This window comes from Myodes glareolus, chromosome X (genome assembly GCF_982192425.1).
Source record: "Myodes glareolus chromosome X, mMyoGla1.1, whole genome shotgun sequence".
NCBI classification, from domain to species: Eukaryota; Metazoa; Chordata; class Mammalia; order Rodentia; family Cricetidae; genus Myodes; species Myodes glareolus.
The window spans coordinates 119,687,346-119,714,098 of record NC_142053.1 but is presented as its reverse complement, the minus strand read 5'-3'; the positions used below and the strand labels follow the sequence as shown (position 1 = coordinate 119,714,098).

General features: G+C 40.6%; 1 protein-coding gene across 1 annotated transcript in view; it reads right to left on the bottom strand.

Annotated features, from left to right (window-relative positions):
* Mbtps2 (membrane bound transcription factor peptidase, site 2) overlaps positions 1-2,657 on the bottom strand; it is a 45,569-nt gene extending 42,912 nt beyond the window's left edge. The window contains exon 1 of the mRNA XM_048440726.3: positions 2,460-2,657. Within this exon, the coding sequence (XP_048296683.1) occupies positions 2,460-2,534 (75 nt within the window). The 5' untranslated portion in view covers positions 2,535-2,657. The remainder of the gene's footprint in view (positions 1-2,459) is intronic.
* Positions 2,658-26,753: the final 24,096 nt, after the last annotated feature.

Genomic DNA, 26,753 nt, shown 5'->3' with positions numbered 1-26,753 from the left:
ACAGCCAAGCTATCATTTTAATGTGTAATCATTTTAAGAACACTGAGACACTTGTTTCTAGTATTTTTTGAAATGTGGCATCAAAATTATACTAATAGCACATCTCCATTCAGAAAAGCTTTTTCAAACGCTAGGTAGCCACATACAGCTAATAACTACCACAGTGGACAGCACAGGTTATTTTACCTCCACACAAAGGAAAGAAGTCTTTCGAGATCATTTTTAGACTTCCAGGGGATTCAACAGAAGAGTTAGCTTAGTGTGAATCAGTATTTCCTATTTTCATCTAAGCAAGCCTCAAGTTAAACCACTTTTGGCCAAATGAAAGTACAAAATTCACCCACTGTCCTCTCGACCTCCACAGCAGCTCTTAAATTTCCCCAGGGGTTACAGTGCTACCTGCTTACAAACAGTCTCAAGGGTCTTATCTTTTCAAAAGCTTGACTAAGGTAGATCTATAAATACCAAGGCAGTTACAGAAAGCCCCGGAAGTACTGTCATCTGTATGCAAAATGCATTTGTCCTACAAGACTATGCCAGCTCTTTTCCCATCATAAAGATTGACCTGAGTCTGAACGCCAGTATCTGTAATTGTCTCTACTGTCTTCTGACGCCATTTTAAGTCTGCTTGTTCCCCAGGACATGACAAGGAGATTGGCACACCTGTGCAGCAGCAGTCTCCTGTGGAAAGCTAGAAAAGTCAAAGGCAGAACAGAAGACCAAGAGAAGGTGAATGCTCTTAAAAAAAGGCAAGGTCTCGGACACTGGGAAGATGGCTTAGCCCATAAAGCAGTGGCTGCTCTTCCAGGGGACCCAGATTCAAATGCCAGTACCCACATGGTGGCTAAGAACCAGTTCCAGGGGACCTTACCATCTCTTCTCGCCACCAAGGGCAATGAATGCATGCAGTGTACATACAAGCAGACAAAACAGTCATATTCACCTTTTTTAAAGGTAAGGTCTCTCCATTCCCCAGACCCTGCCCAGTGTACCATTGCTCACTGGTTGACACTTTCATGAAGCTAGAGGATGCCCCAGAAATTAAAGCCACATCCTCATCACCCACTTACTTGTCCGGGGACAGACTGCACAAGTCTGATGAGTTCCTTTTATTTAGGAATTCTTTCCACATATGAAGCAAGAAGAAAGCACATGGCTTTTTTTTTTTTAAACCTAATCAGCAAATTACTGCGACCTCTGCTGCTAAGCAGTCTGCCCAATCCACTGCATCAGTGGTGCCCAAACAAATGTGCAGGGGGATCTTGGTACGCTGCAGATTCCGACTGTACAGGGCTGTGGTGAGACCTGAGAGGCTGGCACTCTAACAAATGCCAGATCATTCAAGTGTTACTGGTCGTTGGCCCTCAGATTTATATAGTATATTATGGAGATCCATTAATATAATCCTCTCCATAATTTCAGGTGACCCTTCCTGTTGCTGTTTAAAGACAAGAAATGGAGGCATAGGTAGTAATTTGCCCAAGGTCACAAGGTTAGGAATTGACAGAGCCTAGCCCTCCTGAAGACTAAACTTCATAGATCTGGCTTTAAAGTTTAAGTAAGACAAAGAAGCAGAGGGACCATTTCATTTTACTGTTATCAAAGACACAATGCCATGAGGCATTTGTTTAAAAGAACACATGAAGGTTTTACTAGACCTGATTGTTAATTTTTAAACTCTTGGGAATTTCTACGCTTGTGTTCTCCACACCCATTCCATGCTAAGGGTGTGAAAAGCATGTGCTCAGACAACTGGTGGAATTTCTTCTTACCATTCCAACACCCACAACTTTCAAAAAACACATTGTACGCCCAGGGTGTGTAGTAGCAAATGTGGCTATCTAAATTCTTGATACTTAAGCATGCTACTTTAAAGCATGATCTGTGTGTCAGCACCGTCTTCAGGACAGAGGAACTGGTTGGAAATACAGAATCTCTGCTTTCCTTCCAGACCTGCTGAATCAGAATCTAAATTTTAACAGGAACCTCGGGTGCTCGTGTGCATTTTCGAGTTAGACACCGGTGATTTAAATCACGATTTGATTTCGATTCATCCCAATACCAGCAGGGGCTCAAGGGTCGTAACCTTAGCACAAAGAAGGAAAACAATGTCATTTCCTAAACGGATGTTTTAATTTCTTTCCTCCTTCGAGTCCTGCCTCCCAAGTCCGTACCACAGGCTCCTCCCGGGAAGAAGCCAAAAGCTGCAGGGACCGGGCGCCCGCAAAGCGGCTGCGGCCGTCACACCCCTCCCGCAGCATGCCCCGCTTTATTTACTCCGCCGGACGGATGCACCACGCGGAAGGGTGCACGTAGCCACCACCGGCAAAGCGGGTTCCAGCTCCCCCCGCCCCCCGGAGGAAACTTGGCAAAGGAGGAGGAAAGGCCTCGGGCAACACAGGGCCATGCGCACCAGCCTTGGACTCCGCCGGCTAAGGCCTTAGGCCCGTGGCCCTCACCTTCAACACCAAATCGGCCAGGTAGACGGCGGTCCAACCACCCACCACCACCACCAGCAGCGACACCGGAATCATGGTAGCAGTGGATGGACGGTGGGCCCCGGCGTCCTCCTCCTGCGATCCACAACCAGTCGACCGCCCGGCGCCTTACAGCCCCAGCATCCGCGCAGGAACCAAGTTGCTACCGGGTCCCTTGCTTCAGTGGCAACGTTTCCCTCCGGACCCTTCCGGTGAGGACACTCAGCCGGTTTGGTGCGTGCCGGAAAAAGCTCGAGTTTCTTTTCCTGGGACGCTCCGGCTCAGTAGTTTTCGGCTGCTAGAGTTCTTTAGGCTTGGCCCTCCCTGCTGTCTGCTTTCCCTTCGCACTAATTTTAATCTCCGGTTTGTTGTGCTTTTTGTTTGAGGTTATCAAAAATAATGATACATCCCCACATTCAAATCAACCACGTCTCTTTGTAACCGGTCTGTTTACAGCCACATCGTAATGGAGATCTCAGTTGTTCGTGTCGGTGTTTTGATAAGTGTAACTGTCTGTCTGTGTACCATAATCCAAAAGGTAGCATTATTATCCCTGGAATTTCCCCCTAGCTTCCCTTCCCTGTCATCTTTGTCCCCTGTCCCGTTCTAATTATTTTTAATATTTAATTTTGCATAAATAGTATCGCACTGTTTAAATAGGGATTATTTCACGCGACATTTTAATTACTACTTTTGTTTGTCTTTTAGTTTGGTTGGTTGGTTTTGGTTTTTCGAGACGGTTTCTCTGTAGCTTTGGAGCCTGACCTGGAACTCACTTGGTAGACCAGGTTGGCCTTGAATGCATGGAGATCCGCCTGTCTCTGCCTCCCGAGTGCTGGGATTGAAGGTGTGGGCCACCACTGCCCAGCTGAAACCCTGTCTTAAAAACAAAAACAGCCGGGCTAGGACAGCCAGCGCTGTTAGACAGAGAAACCCTTTCTTGGGGAGAAAAAAAAAAAAGCCAGGGTCTCACTATGCATACCAGACTGGCCTTGAGCTCTCAGAGATCCACCTGCACCAAATACCTGACTGTTGATTAATTTTTAAAAAACTTTTCATTAAAAAACTTGAGGTTGGCGCTACTATTCCATACTGGATGGAGCTTTAGGGCTGGCAAAATTACTCATCAGGTAAAGGCACTTGCTGCCAAACCTACCTGCCTGAGTTCAATCCCAGGGAGTGACTTGACCTGAGAGAACCAGCCCTTGCAGATGGTCCTTTGATCTACTCAGGAACAGGCTGTCAGTGAAGTAGAGTGTATGTAGTTCCCAGCTTTGGTTGCACGTTAGCTTCACCAGGGGCCTTTAAAATTCCTGATGCTTAATGTATAGCCTGAAGCAATTCAATCAAAGGCTCCGTGAAACAGACCCAAGCCTGTATCCTTTACAACTCAATCATGTCACTGTGTAGCCCGAGTATAGAGCCACCAAACTAGATAATCTCCTGAGGTAAGGACCTCAGGGTTTTGAGCATGTGGGGAATGTACTGTAACTAACCCTGAGCTACCCCCTCTAGCTGCATTTTCTCTTTTTTAAAACGAAGTGTCTGTATCCCAAACTGACCTCAGATCCCTAGACAGCAAAAGAAACTTCTGGTTCTCTTTATCTCCACTTTCTGAGTGCTAGATACTGCTGGGTGCTGGGATGAGTAGAAATGTGAGACAAAGTTACATATTCTTTCTTGGGACTTCAGCTCGAGAGCAGAAAGAAGGGAGCTAACTGGACAGAGGCTATCAGGCTGCTTTAGCTGAACAAAAGGAACAGCATGCTTTTACTGATTCTTTTCGGGGAGAGTGGGGTGATTTGGCAATTGTCTGGCTATCATGGAAAGATCCACCTGTCTCTAGGGGTACACTACCACTGCCCAGTTATACTTTAAATTTTTAACTTTATAACAGTAAATTTTTATTTTTTTAATTATGATTTATTTATCTTTATTTTATGTGCATTGGTGTGAAGGTGTCAGATCCCCCTGGAACTGGATTTTCAGACAGTTGTGAGCTGCCATGTGGGTGCTGAGAATTGAACCCAGGTCCTCTGGAAGAGCAGTCAGTGCTCTAACCTCTGAGCCATTTCTCCAGCCCAACAGTAAATTTTAAATGGTCTTGGATTTTCTAATCTTTTAATCCCTCTAACAAAAAATGACAGACATTGGCTGAAACAATAAGCTGTATAAATATATTTACTGCTCAAAATTTCACAAAACTAAACAAACATGATTGAAATTTTATTTGCATACTATTTTCAAACGTTCCTCTGTATAAATGTGTTACAATTTATACTTTTGAATTTCCCAGTCTATTGGTGCAATGTTACGTTTGATTTGACCTTTGTTTGCTTTTATATAAAGGCTCTGCGGTTTTAACCTTGTTCCTTCCTGGGAGGAGACTATTAACTTAACAATGGAAATGGCTTCTCTTTTGTTAGCCTGGAGCTTTGTCTGGACCACTTGCTGGGACAAGTACCAGCTACTGTGTGGCTATCTGCTAACCCGAGAGTAAAGGAAATGAGTTGATTGTGATTTTCGGTTCCCAGCCTAAAAATTTAGTTATTCATCTGAGTTGATTTTCTTACCAGGAACCCAGCAGCCAAAACAAAGCACTGAATTGAATCCTGCTGGTTGCTGGAATTTAGCAGTTGTGGAAGCCAGTTGATGGCAGCAGAAGAGGCAAGATAGGAGATAGAATGGCAGTGAGGAACGCTGGGATTAAAAAAGATCAAGGTATTTTTCAGTAAAATAAACTTGAGGCTTAATTTGCAAAACATTTTGGATTTCTGTCAAGGAACTGTTTTAAATAAAGGACACATAACTGAACTTTTATTCATAGAATTTTCGTTTCTTTCATTATTTTTAAAAAGAGGGACTTCAAGTATGTATTTTGGCTGAGTGCAAACAGCTGCATATTAAAAATTGATACTTGGCAGAAACAGAATGTCACTGTCTTCTAACTTCTGTGATAAAAATATACAGGAAACATAAACTTTTTAAAATTGTATAATTTTAAATTAAAGAATTCAGTATTCATTGGTATTCAGTAGTCATTGAATAATATATTCATGTTTTCAAAGCATGCTGTGTAGTGAATATATCATTTTTATTTTTCAATCAAAATATGAGTATTCAAAAATTGAGAGTTTGCTATTACATGCTTGAATATTTATTTCTCATCAATTTAGGCTGATCATTTGCTTCTGGGGTTATTGTTCTTTACATTTCTGATACTACATCTGACCAGCCAGGATTAATTAGTGTGTGCCATCAAAACGAACTCAAATTCAGTGGTTGTATTTACTTTTTAAAGATTTATTTTTATTATTTTTGACTTTGGAGGCCAGAGGTGGTGTATCCCCTGGAGTGGCAGTTACAGGATGTAAACCACCCAGCCTGTGTGCTAAGAATCAAACTCATGTCCTTTCTAAGAATAATGTATGCTCTCAACCACTGAGCCATCTCTCTAGCCCCCCCTCCCCACCACCACCGCAGCCACTGGATTTAAACAGCAAATATTTATGATTTGTGTGTACCACATATCTTCATGACATGTCAGGTTGCACATATGGAAGGAAGCATGACAATGACAATGGAGACTGTGATTTTGTCAGGCCCATAGTTCCAGATGAGGTTTAGGATTCATCAAGGTCAAGGAAAAGATGACTGGGGGCTCCAGCACTGGCAGTGAAATGCTGATAGCCCAGATAGGCAGTGTTTCTTCTACTCCTGCTTTATTTGTGCCGATGAGCGAGCCTAATCCTGTGTGTATCTACAAGCTGAGAACAAGCCAAGTAGGCTCTCATTTTCGCCTAAGGGGGAAGGAGGAGTAGCAGATAGAAACCGCCTGACCCTACCATCATGAGACACTCATTAATGCCCATGCTGTTTTAAAGTGACAATTGTTAAAACATTCCTTCTGTTGAGTAGAAACTGACTAGCTCAAGATTCGACTTCAGAAGCAGCCCCACAAATGGGAGCTGTGATTACCAGGTGAAGAAAAGTATTTTCTGAACCTGTCTTAGGAGGAAGTCTTTTTCTTTTTTTTCTTTTCTTCTCTTCTCCTTTTGCTTCCACTTAGCTTTACAGTCAGTTGGGTAAAATCTGTCCTTCCACTTTGTTCTATAGATATGTTCTATAGATATGTTCTATAGATATGTTCTATAGATATGTTCTACAGTGGAACACTGGAATTGGCCTTCAAGAAGCCAGTGATCTTGGGCCTTCCGTTTTCATTTATTTTATTATATGTTGCACAGTATGGGCACCTTCTGGAGAAGGATGAAAGAATCTTCAGCAGCTATTAGAAATATGTGCACCATGAAAACACCTTTTCCTCAGGTTAGAGCAATCCAGTTGCAGTCTCTGTAGGTAGTTTTAATACCTTGACATATCTTTCATTTAAAGTGTATACTTTCGTTTTATTCATGATGACTTTTAATATGTAGTGGTTGTGATTCTATCTTGTTAAAGATATGACAAAAATACTTCTAAAATCTTTGGACATCATGTAATTTGTCTTTCCTGAGGCTGGCTTACTAATGTTCTGTTATGAGGGAAGTATACTTGCATTCTGATTAGTACCAAAGGGAGTGGACAAAATAAAAATATATGCTTATGATTCTTGTCACTCTTAGACTTTATTGAGTTTGCTATGTTATTGATAGCAATAGCATGACTTGCTTCTTCATGTATTTTCCACCCCATGTATGGGTCTTCAGATTGTTATGTTAATAGCTGCGTAAGAGCTCAAAAATCTCCCAGCAACCAAGTACAAGCAGAGCTGAGTTCATCAATGATTCATCATTTGTCCAACTTCAGCATGACTTGCAGTTGTTTCTAATCTATGATGTCCATATAAAGTAGCACAGTTAGTAATATTAGCCTTTCCATACACTGTAGAATACAATTAAAAATGTTTTAATAATATTTTGTAAAAGGGCTTAAATAGAATTCACAACTTCAGCAAATCACAGAAATTCTTCATCTTTATTTACTGAATAGAGACAGATGTCAGTCCAGCTGTTACTGCTTTCTATGCAATAATCTTTGCCTTATGACATTCATGCCTGGTGTAATCCATTACCTTGTTTGTGAGCTGGGCCTAGTGATAGGCTTTTAACAAGTAAGACATGGTAAAAATCATATGCTTTCACATCTTCAATTAGGAAAATTAATTAATTAAAAACAATGACTTCCATCTTGTTACACTTTCTCTGGATTTTCTCACTTGCTCCTGTACTCATTTCTCAGCTGCTCTGTGAAAAAGACTATGTGGTGTATACCCAGCAGCGAATGAGAAGCCAAGACCTTGGCCCAACAGGTGATGAGAAACTAAATCATGCCCACAAGCACTTAAGTGCACTATAGCAGCCTGAGTTCAAATACCTCTACTCGGATGAAGATAGGGGATTTTTGGTTTTCAGTTTTTGTTTTGTTCTGTTTTGCTTTGCATTGCTTTGTTTTGCCTTTTCAAGGCAGGGTTTCTCCATGTAGTCCTGGCTGTCCTGGAACGTGCTTTGTAGACAGACCAGTCTGGCCTCGAATTCACAGAGGGCCACCTGCATCTGCATCCTGCATGTAGGAATTACAGCAATGCATCACTACCACCCAGTATTCATTCATTCATTCATTCATTCATTTTGAGGTAGGATCTTACTATGTAGCGCTGACTGACTGTCCTGGAACTCACTTTGTAGATCAAGCTGGCCTTAAGCTCACAGAGATCCCCCTGCCTCTACCTCCCAAATGCTGGGATTGAAAGCAACATGCCTGGTGAAGCTATGATTCTTGACTTCACTGCAGAAAACTATTTCAGGACTAGCCACTTTTTACTTATTTTTATTGCTATGATAAGACACTATGACCAAGATGACATTTAAAAGAAACTTTAATTTGGGAGTTCATGTTTTCCCAGGGTTAGAGTTCATGATCATCATGGTGGGGAGTATGGGAACAGGCAGGCAGGTAGGCATGGCCCTGGAGCAGTAGTTGTGAAACCTTCCATCTTGAGACACAACCACAAGCCAGAGAGGACCACACTGTATGGCATGGGCTTTCGAAATCTTAAAGCCTGCCCCCAGTGACATACCTACTCCAACAAAGTCATAACTCCTAACTCTTCCCGAACAGTTCCACCAATGGGGAGCCAAGTATTCAAACATATGAGCCTATGAGGGCCATTCTCATTCAAACCACCCCAGCCAGTATGAATCAAAGTTGTTTGTTTGGAAGAGATTTTAAGCATGATAATGGGGAGGGCATGATAGAAGCACACAGGAAGACGATAAGGCACAACCAAATGTAGGTCTGGGCTTTTCAGCAGAGTCCTACTATGTGTCTTTATAATAGTCCTGTAAATGATTTTGGTGACTCCTGATGTGCACTATATAGGGTTACCATTGATAAGGCTGAATTCTAGGTCACAAGGGTTGCGTGGCAAGTTTGTTTTTGAGGTAGGTGTGCAAGTCTGTCTGCCTGTCTCTGTCTCTCTGTGTGTATTGCATATGTGTACAGTTGCATGTTCCTTTGCTCACACGTGGAAGCCAAGGAGGACATTTGATGGCTTGCTCTATCACTGTCTGTGTTACTCCCTTGAGTTAGGGTCTCTCACAGAACCTGGAGGTAGACTGGTGATCAGGCAGGCCCCAGAAATCCTCCTTCCCATTCCCATAGTCTTGGGATTACAGGTGAATGTGACATGTAAAGATGCTGGTTTATGCATGACATGGGGCATGTGTGAATGTTGGAGGAGGCCACTAGTTAGTTTCTGGTCACTTAGACCCAAAATAATCACACAGAAACTGTATTAATTAAATCACTGCTTGGCCCATTAGCTCTAGGTTCTTACTGGCTAATGCTTACATATTAATTTAACCCATTTCTATTAATCTGTGTATCACCACGTGGCTGTGACTTACTGGCTAAAGTTCCGGCGTCTGTGTCCAGCCAGGGCTACATGGCTTCTCACTAACTCCTCCTTCTTTCTCCCAGCATTCAATTTAGTTTTCCCCACCTACCTCTATTCCCTGCACAGGCCCAAGACAGTTTCTTTATTAACCAATGGTATTCACAGCATACAGAAGGGAATCCCACATCATGTGGTGTTTACTCCACATCTATTTGAGATGGTCTTATATTGTTTATCCCTGTGTAAGACAGAGTAGCTAGCCTTCAAGCTCCTAGGCATGCATCCACCAGTTTCAGGGCATTTTCCTGTTTCTACTTCTCACCTTGCCATAGAAGCTCTGGAATTCCAGACAAGTAAGTGCTTTACGAACTGAGTTATCTCCTCACTGTTCATATTTAAAAATTCATATTTGAAAATATTTCCATATGAAAGGTATATTGTCTCCAGCTATGGAGATGATGGTTTAGTGCCTGTCGTGGAAGCTTGAGGACCTGAGTTTGGATCTCCAGCACCTATATTAAAACCTGCTTGTTTAAACTCCTGTGTTGGGGGACCACAGCTGGGTGGCTTTCCAGAGTGAACTCCAGGTCCAGGGAGAGACTCTGTCCCAAAATAAAAGAAAAAAAGGTGGAGAAGTGATTGAGAAGTCCACCTGAGTACATGTATGCACATACTGATGGTACACATATGAACATGTGTAGCACATGCACAGATTTAAGCAAGATAAGTAAAGGAGCATTGTCTCTAGGCACTATTCACAATGAATTTTGTTGGAATTCTTTACTCACATAACAAAAGACTTCAACGAAATACCCTGGAGTAAGTGGCTCCTTTTCCTTTCCATGTCCCCTTAATTTCCCTTGTCTTTCTGTTCTGCTTCAGTAGCTTAGTCACTGTTCTATTGCTGTGAAGAGACCCCAGGATGAAGACAGCTCTTATCAAGGAAAGCATTTAATTGTAGGACTGCTTACAGTTTCAGAGGTTTAATCCCTGGGAAGCATGGCGGGGAGCATGGTGGCACAAAGCAGACATGGAGATGGAGAAGTAGCTGAGAGTTCTATACCCTGATCTGTAGGATGGGGTGGGGAGAGGGGGGAGAAAAAGAAGAAACAGGAGAGAGACAGAGACAGAGACCCTGGGCCCAGCATGGAGTTTTGAACCTCAAAGCCCACCCCAAGTGACACACCTCCAACAAGATCACATTTAATCCTAATCATTCTCCAGTGAGCAAGCATTCAAATATATGAGCCTATGAAGCCATCCTTATTCAAATTACCACAGTAGCCTATATGGGCCTGTGTTAAAGGGAGAAGTTGCTCTCTTTCTTAGAGCACACATCTGTGGACTCCAGATATTCTTAGACCCTAAGGTGAGAAAGGATTGTTAAAGGCTGTAATTGAAATTCTGTAGACTGGTACAAGGAAAAGTACCACCGGTTAATGCTGTGCCTTGTGCTCACCACGGGGCTTTAAAATGTTTAAAATTCCATTCATCTGTATATGTGTCTTGTGTGTATGTTTGTGGGCATGTGTGTGCCACCACGTGTGTGGGCGTCAGAAGAGAACTTTGGGGATTAGGCCTGACAACCTGAGTTTGATTCACAGATCCTTCTAGGTGGTAGAAGAGAACATCTCCTAAGAGTTGTCCTCTGACCACCATGCATGTGCCATGGCACACATGTACCTGTCTTCGAACACATACACACATCATACAAACCCATACACACAGAGACACACAAAATGAATGAATGCATATTTAAAGTTAATTTTCAGTTTCGTGTTCTATTTAAGGATGATGAGATGGCTTAGTGGCAAAGGATCTTGCTCCCAAGCCCAATGACCCGAGTTTAAGCCTCAGAACGCACAAGGAGCTTGAGCCTCGTGACTAACATGGAAGTAGGAGAGAGTCAGTTCCCGTAAGTTGTAGGGTGTGTTGTTATGAGGTAATTCCATCAGAGAACACACATGGACACTCTTAAAGCCAAATAGAAAGTCTCTATTGTCAGCCAGTGGCTGCACATGAAACTTGTCCAAATCACGCAGCCACAAGCATCATCATTCTTTGTCTTTTATGTACAAAACCCACATCCTGGTTGACTCACTTCAATTAGTAAGAACACTTAACAAAAATTGAAACTATAGAAACCAAAAGAGCACAAAAGGGACTTTCCTGGATCCTGGAACTATGGATTCAGTCTTTGATGGTTTAGGTCTCTGTTTCCATCTTGGCAAGTATTGGGGCCTATGTGCTAGGTCCTAAGGTCAGAATGGTATGTCTAACATGGTATCAGTTGTGCTAAATCTGGGGCCTTGTGTATATGCTGCTGTGGCATATATATGTCCATTTCTGAAAGAAATGAAATGTAATAAATTTTTTCTTTAATTTCACTCATTAAAATGGAGAAAGGAAGAAACAAGAAGAGGGAATCTGAGAGTTGATGGAAAAGAAGAAATGGTTGAGTGAAAAGCGACATCAACCCTGGGATTAAGATTGGAAGTAGGCAGAGATGAAGGAAGGACTCGTAATTAGAGTGTTTTGAGGTTTGGTTAGTAATAGGTACTGTGTCCACTATGAGGGATTTAGGTAGGAGGAAAAAAAACTATCCTTACGATACTTGTTGTTTATTGTGCTTTTAAAAATTTGGCCTTTAAATACCTTTGTCAGATTCTATTTCTTTTTCTTTTATTTTGACATATTACTCTTGTACAGCCCAGTGTACAACTTTAAAGGTTAATCTCACTGAATTTTGACATATATTTATAGCTATTTCACCACCACAGAAAACATTCCAGAACCGCACATCTTCCTAGTCCCCTCCTCAGTCAGCAGCTCACATATCCCTAAGGGCAAGTTTAATTTTATCCTGAAGTACACAGGCTCTAGGGCGAGATGACCTCAGTTTAAATTGTAATCCCACTGTATCTCAGTTGTGCAATTTTACAAATTTCAACATTTCTGTAATAGTTAATCTGTCAATGTGATTGTATTCAGAATTATCTAGAAGACACACCTTGAGGTGTGTCAGTGAGGGAGTTCCAGAGAGGTTTGACTGAGAAGAAAAGTCCCACCCTATCTGTGAGCAGCAGCACCTCATGGGCTGGGCTCCTGGACTGAAGCAAAGGGACTGTGGGCTGAGCACCATCATCCACCTCTGCAACCTCGTCCTTCCAGATGTGAGTCCCGCTCACACTCTCCTGCCACCAAGAACACAGTCATACCTTCCCTCTTAAACCATGAGCCCTCCCATAAATCCTTCTTCCCTTGTTTTCTGGTTAGTATTTTTTCACAGAAACAAAAGTCACTAATACATTTTTAAAATTTGTACAATGCAGATAATGTTAAGTGTTTTGTCTTAGTTAGGGTTTCTATTGCTGCAATGAAATACCGTGACCACGTTGGGGAGGAAAAGGGGTTTTTTTTGGCTTATACTTCTATATCGCTATTCATCATCAAAAAATTCAGGACATGGACTGAAACAGGACAGGAACCTGGAGGCAGGAGCTGATGCAGAGGCCACGGAGGGGTGATGCTTACTGGCATGCTTCTCATGGCTTGCTCGGCCTGCCTTCTTATAGAACCCAGGACTACCAACCAGGGGTGGCACAACTCACAATGGGCTGTGTCCTCCTCCATCAATCACTAATTAAGAACATGCTTTACAGGTTTGCATACAGCCTGATCTTATGGAGGCATCTTCTCAGTTGAAGTTCCCTTCTCTCAGATGACTCTATCTTTGTCAAAAACTATCCACCACATGGGGTTTTTGCTTGTTTGTTGCTTTTTAAGCAAAAATGTCTCCTATAAAACACTTCATGTAGTGTATAAAATATGGGTTTTAAAAAGGTTTTATTTTTGAAAATATATGTTTGTATCTTTGCATGTGAGTGCTGTGCCTACAGAGACCAGGAGAGAGCGTCGGATCCCAGGAGCTGGAGCTACAGGACCTGATGAGAACCAAACTTGTGTCGTCCGCCAGAGCAGTACATACTCTCAACTGTTGAACCGTATTTCTAGCCTGTGGAATATAGATTTTTAATTGGTTCAATTTAAGGCTAGAATGCATTGTTCTATGAAATATGAGGGTTGTCAAAACAAAATAACAATTTTCTTTTGTGTTTTCTAAGATTTTCTAGCGTGACAATCAAAAGAAATATGAGTTTTGAATTTTTTTACTTGTATCACTTTTGCAGAAATCATAAATTGTGTCAAGTATTCCCATAGATCATTCACAAAGTATAGTTTGCACCTTGTTTGAAGCCGTTTTGAGTTATAACAGCATACAATAGAGTGGGTAATTTATAAAGAACATAACTTCGTTTTCATACTGTTATACAGGCTCGGATGTTCATTGTTAAGGTGCTGGCATCTGGTGAGCATTTTCCTTTGTTAAAAGATTCATTCATTCTTACTTCTGTATTATACCACGTGCATACCTGGTGCCCACAGAGGCCAGAAGGGGGCATCAGCTCTCCTGAAGCTGGAGTGTCAGATGGTAGTAAGGCACCGTGTGGGTGCTGAGAATCTAACCTGGGCCTTCTGCAAAAGCAGCAAGTGCCCTAATGACTCATCTCTCCAGTGCCATGCATGCATTCTGCCATGAAAGGAAGCAGAGCTAGAAAGCACGAAGGGTTGAAATTTCCTCCTTTGAAATGGCAGAGTCCTCATGGCTCGATTACCTCTGTGAATTGCCATAGTACCAATAAAATGCTGGCATGAGTTTTGGAGGGGAAATTGTTCAAATCATAGCATATTTTCTGTGTAAATATTGTATAATAGTCTTTGCATATTCACAAAGAACATTTCATTCATCCCATTTTAATGGATTTGAGGAAGCATCGCAAACTGGCAAGCAGTTGCAGTTGGCCCTTTCAGTTTTCCATCTACTTATCCAGTTATCTTATCATTCAGACAATTGAGAACTGCTGAGTTCTTATCCATTCAGCTACAACCTGTCAAAGGTCAGCTGCAATGATACTGATTTCAGCAAATCAAATGATACAAAAAGTTTAGATGTGGTTTTTAGAGCTCAGCAAAAAATTGGCCAGAGAAATTTTTCATGCAGGAAACATGATCATATTATCAATTTTTCATTACCCTTTGAGAAAATGGAATTGTCCACTATGTAATATTACATAATTCCAAGAAAATCTTCTGTATCCAATTAGCTGTAAAAACATAAGCACTAGAAGGCAACCATGGGTAGCAAAATCATTTAATCTTTGTAAATTTAAAGAAAAGTTTCCTTTAATATGTAAAGTAGTATTTCAAAAATTATCTTATAGTATACTATAAATAATAGTCTTCTTAAGCAATATAAGGATCCAAGCCTTTTACATTCTTCTGCAATAATTCTTAAGTGTAAATATGCATAGGAATCTTCCAAACCACCCTGGTTCTGTCATAAGACAATAGGGGTGGCTGAGACTCTTTGTTCATGTTTACATATGCTCTGGGCTTCTGTACGATTTCTTTATTTGGCCACAGATCGGTTTGCATCATATGAAAACTCTCCCACTATAAAACACAAGTACTGTGTCAAATGAAGAAAGCATCCTGTTAAATGCTTAGGTACTTGGAAGTGAGCTTCATGGTAGAGTACTTGCTGAGCATGTGCAAGGCCCTAGGTATCTCCAGCACCAACACCCCAAATAAGCAATTAAAGGGAGAATAATAAGACAGCTGTAGTTACTTATCACTTATCCATGAATACACAGTCTGGGGGGAAATCTGTTAGTGTTTAAACTTGATATGTACCCCAAATTCATGGTCCCTAGTGCAACAGTATTCAAAGGTAAGAGGTGACTGGATCATTTAGTGCTATATCCTCATCAGTGAATTAATCCCACTGATGGATTCAAAGCTTAGTGGACTACTGGAAGGTGGTGGGCAATAGGAGGTGGAGCCTGTTAGGAAGTAGCTCACAGGAGGCATGCTTTGCTTTTAAAGGCTATATTTTATCCATAGCTCCTTTCAGTCATTCTGCTTCCTGATTTCCATGAGGTGAGCAGCTTTGCTCTAATACAATTTATCACCATGATGTGTCTCATGGGGGTGGGAGGAGCAGCAGAAACAACAGAGTCATATAGCCATAGACTGAAGCCTATGAAACTGAGGCCAGTATAAACCTTTCGTCTTAAGTTCCCTTATGATTTTTGTCACACTGATGGAAAGTGAATTAACGGCCTCTTTAGGTGATTTTCTTATTGTATGGACATCATAACGCATTTTTATGCACCTAGGCTTATATGACATGGGATAGCTTGTTGGTTCTACAGCTGCCATGAACAAAGCAACACAAGATTCATCCAAACACGGGCCAAATGATACAGTCAAGAAACGAAATAAATGTGATATATGTGCCTGCCGGTAGACTGAGCAGCTAGAGCGATGGTTCTTAGCCTGTGCCCTGCAGTCCCTTTGTGGGGCTCAAATGACTCTTTCACAGGGCTCACATATCAGATAGCCTGCATAGCAAATATTTATATTACGATTCATAACAGGAGTAAAATTACAGTTATGAAGTAGCAACAAAACAATTTCAAGGTTTGGGGTCACCACAACATGAGGAACTGTATTAAAGGGGCACAGCTAGGAAAGTTGAGAATCCCTGGGCTAGACTAACATAGCATACTGTTTTGTTTTTTAACATTGTGTGTGTACCAGTACTGCCACAGTGTGCATATACAAATCTGAAGATAACTTGTAATTGGTGCTCTCTTTCTACCATATGAGTTCCAGGGATTAAGCTGGCAAGTACCTTTACCAACTAAGCCATCTCATAGGCCTGGCATACTACTTTATAGTACAACATTTTGTTAATAAGCACACTCTAAAGCAATGACAAAAGAATAGCATAGTAATAAATAAGCTAGTAATACAGTCAAAGTAATTATCAAATATGCACTATACAGAATTGTATGAATTACATTTTTAATATGAGAGCCCAGTATGTGGCCCAGGCTGGTTTCAGACTTTCAGTCCTGAAATCTGTCCTGAATCACAGCGTCATGGGTGCTGTGATTGCAGGTGTGTATAGCTGGTTTTTTTACTCCTTGATCCCTGGGAGCCCACCACCCAGCTTCCAAATAAATGCACAGAGACTTATTCTTACTTAGGAATGGCTGGTCTTAGCTTATCTTGTTTTTAGCCAGCTTTTCTTAAATTATCCTACCTTTTGCCTCTGGGCTTTTACCTTTCTCTATTCTATATGTCTTCCTTTCTTACTTACTCTGTTGCTGGCTGTGTGACTGGCCTCTGGCGTCCTCCTCTTCTTCCCCTTTTCTTGCTCCCTTCTCACTCTTCTCTCCTATTTATTCTTTCTGCCTGGCAGCCCTGCCTAGTTCTCTCTCCTGCCTAGCTATTGGCCATTCAGCTTTTTATTAAACCAAGCAGGTATTTTAGACAGGCAAATAACACAGCTTCATAGAGTTAAACAAATTCAACATAAAAGAATACAACACATCTTTGCATCATTAAACAAGTATTCCACAGTTAGAAAGCCTGCATGGGATCTCCCCAGACCCTCTGCACGTGTGTGACAATCACATGGTCTATTTGTAAGGCTCCTAGCAGTGAGATCAGGACCTGTTCCTGGCACTTAGCTGGCTTTTGGGAACCTGTTTCCCATACTGGATTACCTCACCCAGGCTTGATGCAGGGGGAGGAGCTCAGTCCTACCTTAACTTGATGCACCATGCTTTTTTCACGTCCATGGGAGACCTGCCCCTTTCTGAATGGAGACTGAGGAGGCATGGATGGGGAGGAAGTTAGATGGAAGTTGGCAGAAGGGAACAGGAGGAGAAGGGGGCGGGGAACTGTGGTCAGTATGTAAGATAAATGAAAAAAAATATATTAATTAAATAAAAAACAAATATCCCACAGCATAAATGAATGTAACACATCTTTAATCAATATTCCACAACAAGAGTGTTCCCCCTTGCCCAGTGCATGCATTCTACTTTTAAGTGACTGATAACTCAGTCTCTTACACAGGCATTCACACAGACACAAGAAATACATCAGACAATTGTAGTGAGGCAACCTCAGCAACACTAGGCTATAGGTATTAGGTCTCAAAGGACTAACACCTAGCTGAGGTCTGTAGTTAACATATGAAAGCAGACTTGGCCGCCAGGTTCTCTCAGCATCCCTCAGCTCCTACCTGTTATAGGGTATGACTGACATTTCCCACCCCTACTCAGAACTCTCCAGCCCAGGGGCTGGGCTGCCATTCTCCCAGCCATTTGGTTACCGGGCTGCTTTTGTCTGTGCTTTACCCTCCTGGCCTCTTGGTCTTTGGTGTTCTGACTCTCCCCTCCTCCTCTTTTGGTCTGGTTCACGGTCATGTTTGTTGGGCTGGAATCTCAGCAAAAGCCCCATTCCTGGCACTCCAAACCCTGCCCTCTTAGAGAATCTCCAATAAAGGGAAGGCTCTAAAAAGCCCAGTTCTGCATTCTTGGTGGCTAGGGTAGCTCTCCCCTGATGTCTCCACCTAAAGTGTACCATACTTGGCCACAAACCCAGCTTGAGGCAGACACGTCATCACCTCAACTACAGGGTACGTACTGCCCTGCTTTAGTTTCGCCATGTGATTTTTCCTGCCCCTTTTCCTGCCTCAATCTCTGGGGGCTGGAGGACTCACCTGGGAGTTACTTTGCCCAAAGTTGTAAGCAGAGACTTCATTTCCCAACTGCCCAAACCTGAATAACCACAAAGAAATTATACTAATTACCACATTTGGCCAATATTTTAGGCATATTCCTAACTAGCTCTTACATCTTAAATTAATCCATTTCTATTAATCTGTGTCTCATCATGAGGATGTGGCCTATTGGTAAGGTTCCATCATCTGTCTTCTTCGGCAGCTACGTGGTGTCTATCTGACTCTGCCTTTTCTCTCTATATATCTCTGTTCAGATTTCCCACCTAGCTTTAACCTGCTAAGCCATTGGCCAAAACAGCTTTTTTCATCAACCAGTAAAAGCAACATATATACAGAAGGACATCCAACATTCCCTTTTCTAATTAAAAAGGAAGGCTTTAACTTTAATATAGTAAAATTAAGTATACAAAACAGTTATTGAGCAAGAATTACAGTTAAAATATTTAGTCAATTTACATTTGGCAAATTAAAGAAAATATCTATCCTATCTTTGTGAGTCTAAAGTTTCATATCTATTTTTTATAATAACTAAGGAAAACTCTGTCTTCAACTCCATCAAAGACCTGAGGGAAATAATAGTACCAAAGTAAATAGGAAATGTAGTATAAACAACTTCCAAACTCTAGAATTGACAGAGACATCATACTACCTGGAAAGTCACCCAAAGTTCTTCTGTAATGTTGGAACATACATCTTCAGTATACAGGCCCATAGTGTCTGGCAAACTTTTCCATGAAGCACGAAATTTGAAAGACTGTTTCACCTATTTTGGCAGTTTCTGACAGACTCTTTCATAAAGCAGGAACCCTGAAGGACTGTCTCACCTTCTTTATGCAAGTTCAACAGCCATTTCTCTGTGGGTCCTGCATGTCCAGTTTATACAGCATACCATCAAGCAGTCTAGGGAAGAGCAGTTTCTTGCTAAAATGGCTAGCCTTGTCACATGGAAGGCAAATTTCATGAGTTTCTTTAGTGCCCATCAACCCCTCCGAAGTAATTGGTGCTACCAGAAGCAGACATGTCTCACTGCTGAAAAAAGTCTAAGTTCTTAAAACATTTTAAATGCCATATTCTTTAGGTCTTTGAAATACTTATCCATCGGAAACATATCTCTGTACATCTAGAAAACCTAACTAACATGACTACAAATTTGACTATTATAGATGAATATCTATTAATCCATAATTTTAATTATACATTACATTTTTAAATGAGCTGTATAAACATTATACTTTAAACAAGAGTAGAAATATACATTTAACAAAATTGACCTTAAATTTGTATCAATAAATCAAAGTCCATACCAATGTAAAATATTCATCTTTATATTATATTCCCCTTATTTTTTTGGAAATTGATGGTGACCATTAAACATTTATAATCAACTCCCTTTAAATGAAAACAAAAGTTATAAACAATAATTTGGGGAATTTGGGTGTAGTTTTCTTCAAACTGCTTCCTGCTGTTTGTTGGGTGAAGTATTTTTAGGGTTCATGGAGACCTTTCAGAGGGTCTTGTTCCATCAAACCATGTTAGCTTGAAAGGAATCCACGGTTCTCATCTTCTGTGGAATCACAAGCAGAACCTCGTTTCCAAAATAACATATCCTTAGACTCAAATCTTGAAGTCAAGATACCTTTATATTGGTTATTTTAGCAGTCCCCAGAATCAAATGCCTTTCTGCAGCCAAAAAATTCAAAGAAAACACAATAATATATGTAATCCAGACTCTTTGTGTATATTCCATCTTTATGTGGCTTATTTTCTTTACTCCTTTAATCTATGACTGTTTGTACTCTTTTATATTACTTTTTATTGTCTCTTTGTTTTGTTTTTTTTTAAAAAAAAACCATTTACTTCTTTTCATTACTGTCTCTATTCTTTTTCCTCTCTTTCAAGCCTATGCACATTTCATAAACACACTGTGTCTTGTTTAGAGGTCTTTTATTTTGAGTCTGTCCTATTGTGTATCTGAGATACTTTTCTGAGAAGGAGCATTTTAAAATGGTAAGCAGTGTGGCCATGGCAGCCCTGGATGCTGGCTCTGCCTCTCTCAGCTTTTTAACATGGTGGAGGCAGTTCACTGCCAAATCTGTGACCCCTGGGTGGGAGCTATGCTCACAACCTCAACTCTGGGGAAGCAGTTGTCCCTTGCTGCCACCAAGTAACTTGCAGAATATTTCCATAACCGTTCTGTGACCAGCATGAACCAGGAAGTTATCTCTTAAAGGACCTGCACTTTTTGCTGCTAGTGCTGAGACAAGAAGCCTTCTCTTAAAGGAATTGCGCCTCTGCTTGCCTCTAACAAACAGAGCCCACCTGAGAAAGTGCCGCTACCAAGAAGCCATGTTTGACTGTTCTTTTGTGTCTAGAATTCCTTTCCAAGCTCTCTAGGTTTTATGTGGATGTAGTTGACCCACATTGGTGCCATTTGTAAGCAGAGACTGCTCATTTATTTCCCAGCTGCCCAGACCCAAGTAATCACAACAGAAACTATATTAATTGCAACACTGTTTGGCTGATGACTCAGGCATATTTCTAGCTAACTCTTATATCTTAAATTAACCCATTTCTATTAGTCTATGTTTTGCCACAAGACTGTGGCTTACCAGTAGTTCCATTGTCTTTCTCCTTTGGCAGCTACATGGTGTCTCCCTAACTCTGCCTTCTCTCTCTCCCTTCCTCCCTTCTTCTTCTTCTTCTTCTTCTTCTTCTTCTTCTTCTTCTTCTTCTTCTTCTTCTTCTTCTTCTTCTTCTTCTTCTCTCTCTCTCTCTCTCTCTCTCTCTCTCTCTCTCTCTCTGTTCTGATTTCCTGCCTGATTTTACTCTGCTAAGCCATTGGCCCAAACAATCTTTTTCATCAACCAATAAAAGCAACGCATATACAGAAAGACATCCCACATCACAAAGTAAATCCGGTCTTTTACTTTTTTAATTTGACTTGATCTGACTTACTGTGTCAGCAGAGAAACCTATTATTGGGCAATAGAAAACCTATTAATGTTCATTCTGGACTCTCCCAGATGTCTCTGCCACTAGATATGCTCTTCCTTTAATCTACAATCAGCTTTCTCCTCCACCATACTTAGGACCAGTCATGTCCTCCTTTTTATTTCTATTTTTTCAATAGGAAATTTATAACTGCATTATAATCTTATGGATTCTCTATTATATATGTGGTCCAGTGTTGTTGATGAGAATACATTATGCAGCATGAAATGTCATTATATAAGTAGTTCAGAGCCAAAATTAGACCTGGGCATACAATTCTGCTTGATACACGAGTGTTGACACTAGATCTGCTGGCAGAAAGCAAGAGTCCTCCCCTTGAGTGAAAATATCTTTGTTGATCAGAAGATAAGGTTCTGAGCACAGATTGGATAGAGCATTAGACCCAAGAGTTTTGTATAAATATGGGACTCTGAAAAGGCTATATCTGAAAGAAAATTCATTCTTTAGCTGGGGTATAAAATAATCTTTTCCTCCTTTTGTTTGAAATTTGAATTTGACTGAAGGTTAAACAAAACTATACCCATTAGAATTTATATACTGATATCTTTTTCAGGTATTTTGTAGTCTAAATTCATATTGCCTATGTGATCAAGCAGCCCCGAGTTGAGATATTGGTGTAAAAATGGCCCCAGCATGGAACACTTGGAGGACTTCTGACAAAATCAAATGTAAAACTTCTCTTGAGGGAGACACTCAAGTCAGACTACAGTGCAGTTGTAGAGAGCCATGGGTTGATGTAATATTAAGCAGAGCCCATGCACTCCTATTGTGGAAATCAGACTGTCTGGCCTTTGGGGCCAACTTCTTTAACTTCTGAGGGGTCAAAGGTGTGTCCTTGTTCAACAATTTGTTTGGTGGGGTAAAGGCAAACAAGAGTGATTTCTTCTGACTTTTGAGGTTTCCAGACCTTGAGGTTTTTTTGCTGTGCTCTTTTTTTTTATTTATTTATAAAAATTTCCACTTCCTCCCCTCCTCCCAATACCCTCTCACTCCCCCCACTCCCTCTCCTCCTCCCTCTCCAGTCCTAAGAGCAGTCAGGGTTTCCTGCCCTGTGGGAAGTTCAAGTTCCTCTCCCCTCCCTCCAGGCCTAGGAAGGTGAGCATCCAAACAGACCAGGATCCCAAAAAGTCAGTACATGCAGACGAAACAAGTCCCAGTGCCATTGTCAATGGCTTCTCAGTCAGCCCCCATGTCAGCCATTTGCTGTGTGCTCTTTGAACTCTGGAGACTGCCTAGACTGGGCTGGGCTGACCTTCTGTACAACCTGGATGTCTATGCAAATGTGAATTCATAGGCCATAAACCAGGTGTCCTGAAGAGGACACAAAGCTCATAAAGAAAAAAGAAAAAAAAAGCAAGTGGGAAGCCATGTACTAATTGTGATAGAAATACTAACAAACCCAAAACATTGAAAAGATTCTATTAGTTTAAGTTAAAATACAATTATATCATTTCCTCCTTCCCTTTCCTCCCTCCAGCATTTCCATTTATTACCCCTCATCCCTTGCTCTCTCAACTTCATGGTACCTTTTTCTGTTTTGTTGTAGGATGTTTTATTCTCTTTGCTTTTTGAGGGACCCACCACCCAGCTCCCAAATAAATCTCATACACAGAGGCTTATTCTTAATTATAAATGCCTGGCTTTAGCTTGGCTTGTTTCTAGCCAGCTTTTCTTATATTAACTTGTCTACCTTTTCCCTCTGGGTTTTTAATCTTTCTTACTTCTGTATATCTTACTTTCCTTTTAACTCCATAAGTGTTAGCCCCTATTTTCTCTTCTCCTTATTCTCTTGCTCCTCTGTCCTCTCCTCCTATAGTTTGCCTTCTATTTATACTCTCTGCCTGCTAGCCCCACCTATCCTTGCTCCTGTCTCACTATTGGTTGTCCATGTCTTTATTAGATCCATCATGTTTTAAACAGGCACAATAACACAGCTTCCCAGGGTTAAACAAATGCACTGTAAACAAAAGTCACACACCTGAAAATAATATTGCTCAACATTCCCCCTCTTTTTTTCTTTCTAAACTGTGGAGGCCCAAAAATGTGAGCCTATTTCCACCTTGTCTGACAATCAGAAAGTTTCTGATTGCTCAATGTTGTTGCCATTCCATCCTGACCAAAGGTCAGAGAGTTGGAACTTACCTCTATTCCTTCAAGGTTATTGTGTTTCTACCTCAAACAAAGGTTACACCTAGATTTAGACCAGAGTTCTGCTCTTTAAAGGTTACTGTCAACAGGTGTGGCTAATATCCAGTCCTTGTATTTCAGATACAGAGTAGATCTGGTTTTACCCCAAACAAAAGTCTAAGGATCCAACTAAGGTTCCATTTCCCTTAAGAAGATAACACTGAATTCCACCCTGGGAATGGTTTGCCTACAGAATGTTTTGGTCTAGGGTGTGAGTGTTACTTGTTTTGTTCTAGCAGCAGAATGTTTACAAATGTAGTCTACAACCTTCAACCTTCAACAATTCATTTCTTTGTATCATGTTATGAAGCTTTTTATCTTGCTCCTACATTTTGCCATTGGGGTATTTTAAGCAAATGGAAATTAATCATGGGTGATTTAAATACTCGCTGGAACTCCCTCCTGGTACTGTCCTATGTTTTCTGTTTTATTATTTTCACTCATGTCTTCATTCTCTTTACTAACTTTTCTAATCTCTATGACCCTAACCTGGTAGGTGGTATTTTTGTCAAAGCTGGTCTCTGATGCTAAATAAAAATGAATAGTTTTAACCTTAAGATAGTAAGACTATATACAATAAGAACAATTATCAAGTAAAGATAAGTACATTCACAATGTACTGAGTCCCAACTTATTTGTGTCTGGTAAATTTAAGGAAAATACACTATAATCTATCCTATCTTAATAAATCCAAAATATTACACTTAATTTACTTTCTATCATATCTAAGAAAAACTGCAACTGTAACTATCTAATCTTCAACTCCATCAAATATACCAGAAAGATATATTATTTAAATAAACAAAAAGTGCATTGCAAATAACTTCTAAAATCTCTAGAAATGACAGAGGCATGACTGCCTGGACAGTCACCCAAAATTCTTTTGCATAGTTGAGGCTTCTATCTTCAGCCTACAAGGCCTATAGTATCTGGCAGACTTTCAATAAAGCAGGAAATTTGAAAGACTGTCCTGCCTATATTGGCAGTTGGACAGTTACTTTCCTCTGTCCTGCAGAATGTCTGACAGTTTCTTCTGTGAAACAGGAACTGTGAATGACCATCCAGCCTTGTTCTGGCATAGTTTGCAGCAGTCACTTTTCTGCGGTTACAGCATGTCCAGTCTGAATAGCACATAGTCATCAGCCAAAGACAAGAGCAGTTTCTTTGCTCAGTGGTTAGCCTTGCCACAATAAAACCAAACTCCATAAGGAGTTTCTTCAATGCCCATATCTTCTCTGAAGTAAACTGGTGCTGCCAGCAGCAGATATGTTTCATGGTCACGAAAAACTTTAAATTAGCAAAACATTTATTTTAAATGCCATATTCTAAATGTCTTTGAAGTATTTGAAGACCATCTAATTAAAATATATCTATATATCTGGAAAGAATACCTAGCATATTTACAAATTTGATTGTTGTAGTTGACTAACTACTGACCTGTGTTTCTTGATTATTCTGAATAGTTCATAATAATAGTTTTCATAAACTAAAATTTTACATCTTTTTGGGAGGGGGTTTTGAGACAGGGTTTCTCTATGTTGCTTTGGAGCCTGTCCTGGAACTAGCTCCTGTAGACCAGGCTGGCCTTGAACTTACAAAGATCCACCTGCCTCTGCCTCCCGAGTGCTGGGATTAAAGGTTTGTGCCATCACTACCTGGCTTACTTTACATTTTCAAATAAAATGCATAGGTACAATACCTTAAACAAGAGCAAAAAACATATATACAATATGTTGTATCAAAAATAACCTTAAATTGGCTCAATATACAAAATCCTTTAAACAGGAGGAGATACATATATAGTGTGTTGCAACATAAATTACCTTAAATTTGTATAAATATACAAAAGACCTTTAAACAAGAGTAAAAACATATATACCGTGTAACAAAATTGAGTTTGAATTTGTATTCATTTACCAAAATCCCCTAAATATAACAAAGATTCATGGCCCACAAAATGACCAAAGTCCACCCACATCACCTTTCCTCTTGGGAATGTGGATATTGTGTTCTTTAGTCTGCTTCCTGTTGAATGTGGGCAAAGTATTTTTCAGGTCCCAGAGAGAAAATTTGAGATAATGGTTAAATACTTGGAAGACCAGTTAAAACCTTTGTTGATAACACCTGTCAAATTTCAGGCAGCCTCACCTGATCAAACCAGATCCAAATCAACCTGGAATGAATTCATAGCCTCTTGTTTCCTATGGAAACAAAACTAAAACTGCTTCTCCAAAGCATTTTTGATTTCCATTTGACAAATACATTTTTGATTTTTTTTAAAGTTAAGACATTTTAAAAATATCTAGGCTGGTTTATTTCTACAGTCCCTCTTTCAATTTCAGGTCTCTTAGCAGCTGTCCTTTGCTTTTCAGCAATCAAAAATTCAAAATCAACACAATAGCATTCAGGATCGAGATTCCTGTGTATTTCCCATCTTTCTATGACTTTTTTCTCTTATATTACTGTTACTGTCTCTTCAAAGACTATTATTTTTAGTATATTTCTTTCTTTCTAGACTGCCTATACCCATTTTCTTTCTTTCTTAATCCTACGCACTGGAACCTGTTTAGAGGTTTTTTGTTTTTTTTTTTTTTTTTCATCTTGACTGGATATCTTTTAGCCTTTTTTATTTTATTTTGGTTTGGTTTTTTTGAGACAAGGTTTCTCTGTAGCTTTGGAGTCTGTCCTGGAATTAGCTCTTGTAGGCCAGGCTGGCCTCAAACCCACAGAGATCTGCCTGCCTCTGCCTTCCCAGTGCTGGGATTAAAGGCATGCGCCACCACCACCACCGGCCTTTTAGCCTTTTTTGACTGCACAAGCTACCTGGATCCTCTGCATGCTCTAGCATCCGACTCTGCCCACTCTCCGATCAGGTTGTGAAAGCCAAACCCAAAGCTTGCAGCCAAGAAATACATGACCAGGAACTGCATGCAACCTTCCTAGCACTCTAAAATGCCAATGCTTGTGCTGTGGCAGTCATTTTTACTACATTTTTTTCTTAGTACTTAACATACTGCTTGTTCAAGGGCTTGCCAGCAGGCACAAATTCTTAAAGGAGCCACTTTTTTTCAGCTTTCTCAGGCTTTAAATGGATATTTGAGCCCCATGTTGGGTTCCAAAGTGTTGTGGGATATTTTATTCTCTTGACTTTTTGAGGGGCCCACCACTCAGCTCCAAAATAATCTCACATGGAGGCTTATTCTTAATTATAAATGCTTAGCTTGACTTGTTTCTAGTCAACTTCTCTTATATTAACCCATTTATCTTTTCCCTCTGGCCTTTTATTTATTTATGTTTTTACTTCTGTGTATCTTACTTTTCTCTTACTCCGTGGTCATCTGGGTGGTTGGGTGGTTGGCCCCTGATGCCCTCCTCTCCTTGTTCTCTTGCTTCTCTTCCTCTCCTCCAAGATTTCTCCTTCTATTTATGCCCTCTGCCTGCCAGCCCCACCTATCCTTGCTCCTGACTCACTATTGGCCTTTCATCTCTTTACTAGGACCATCAGGTGTTTTAGATA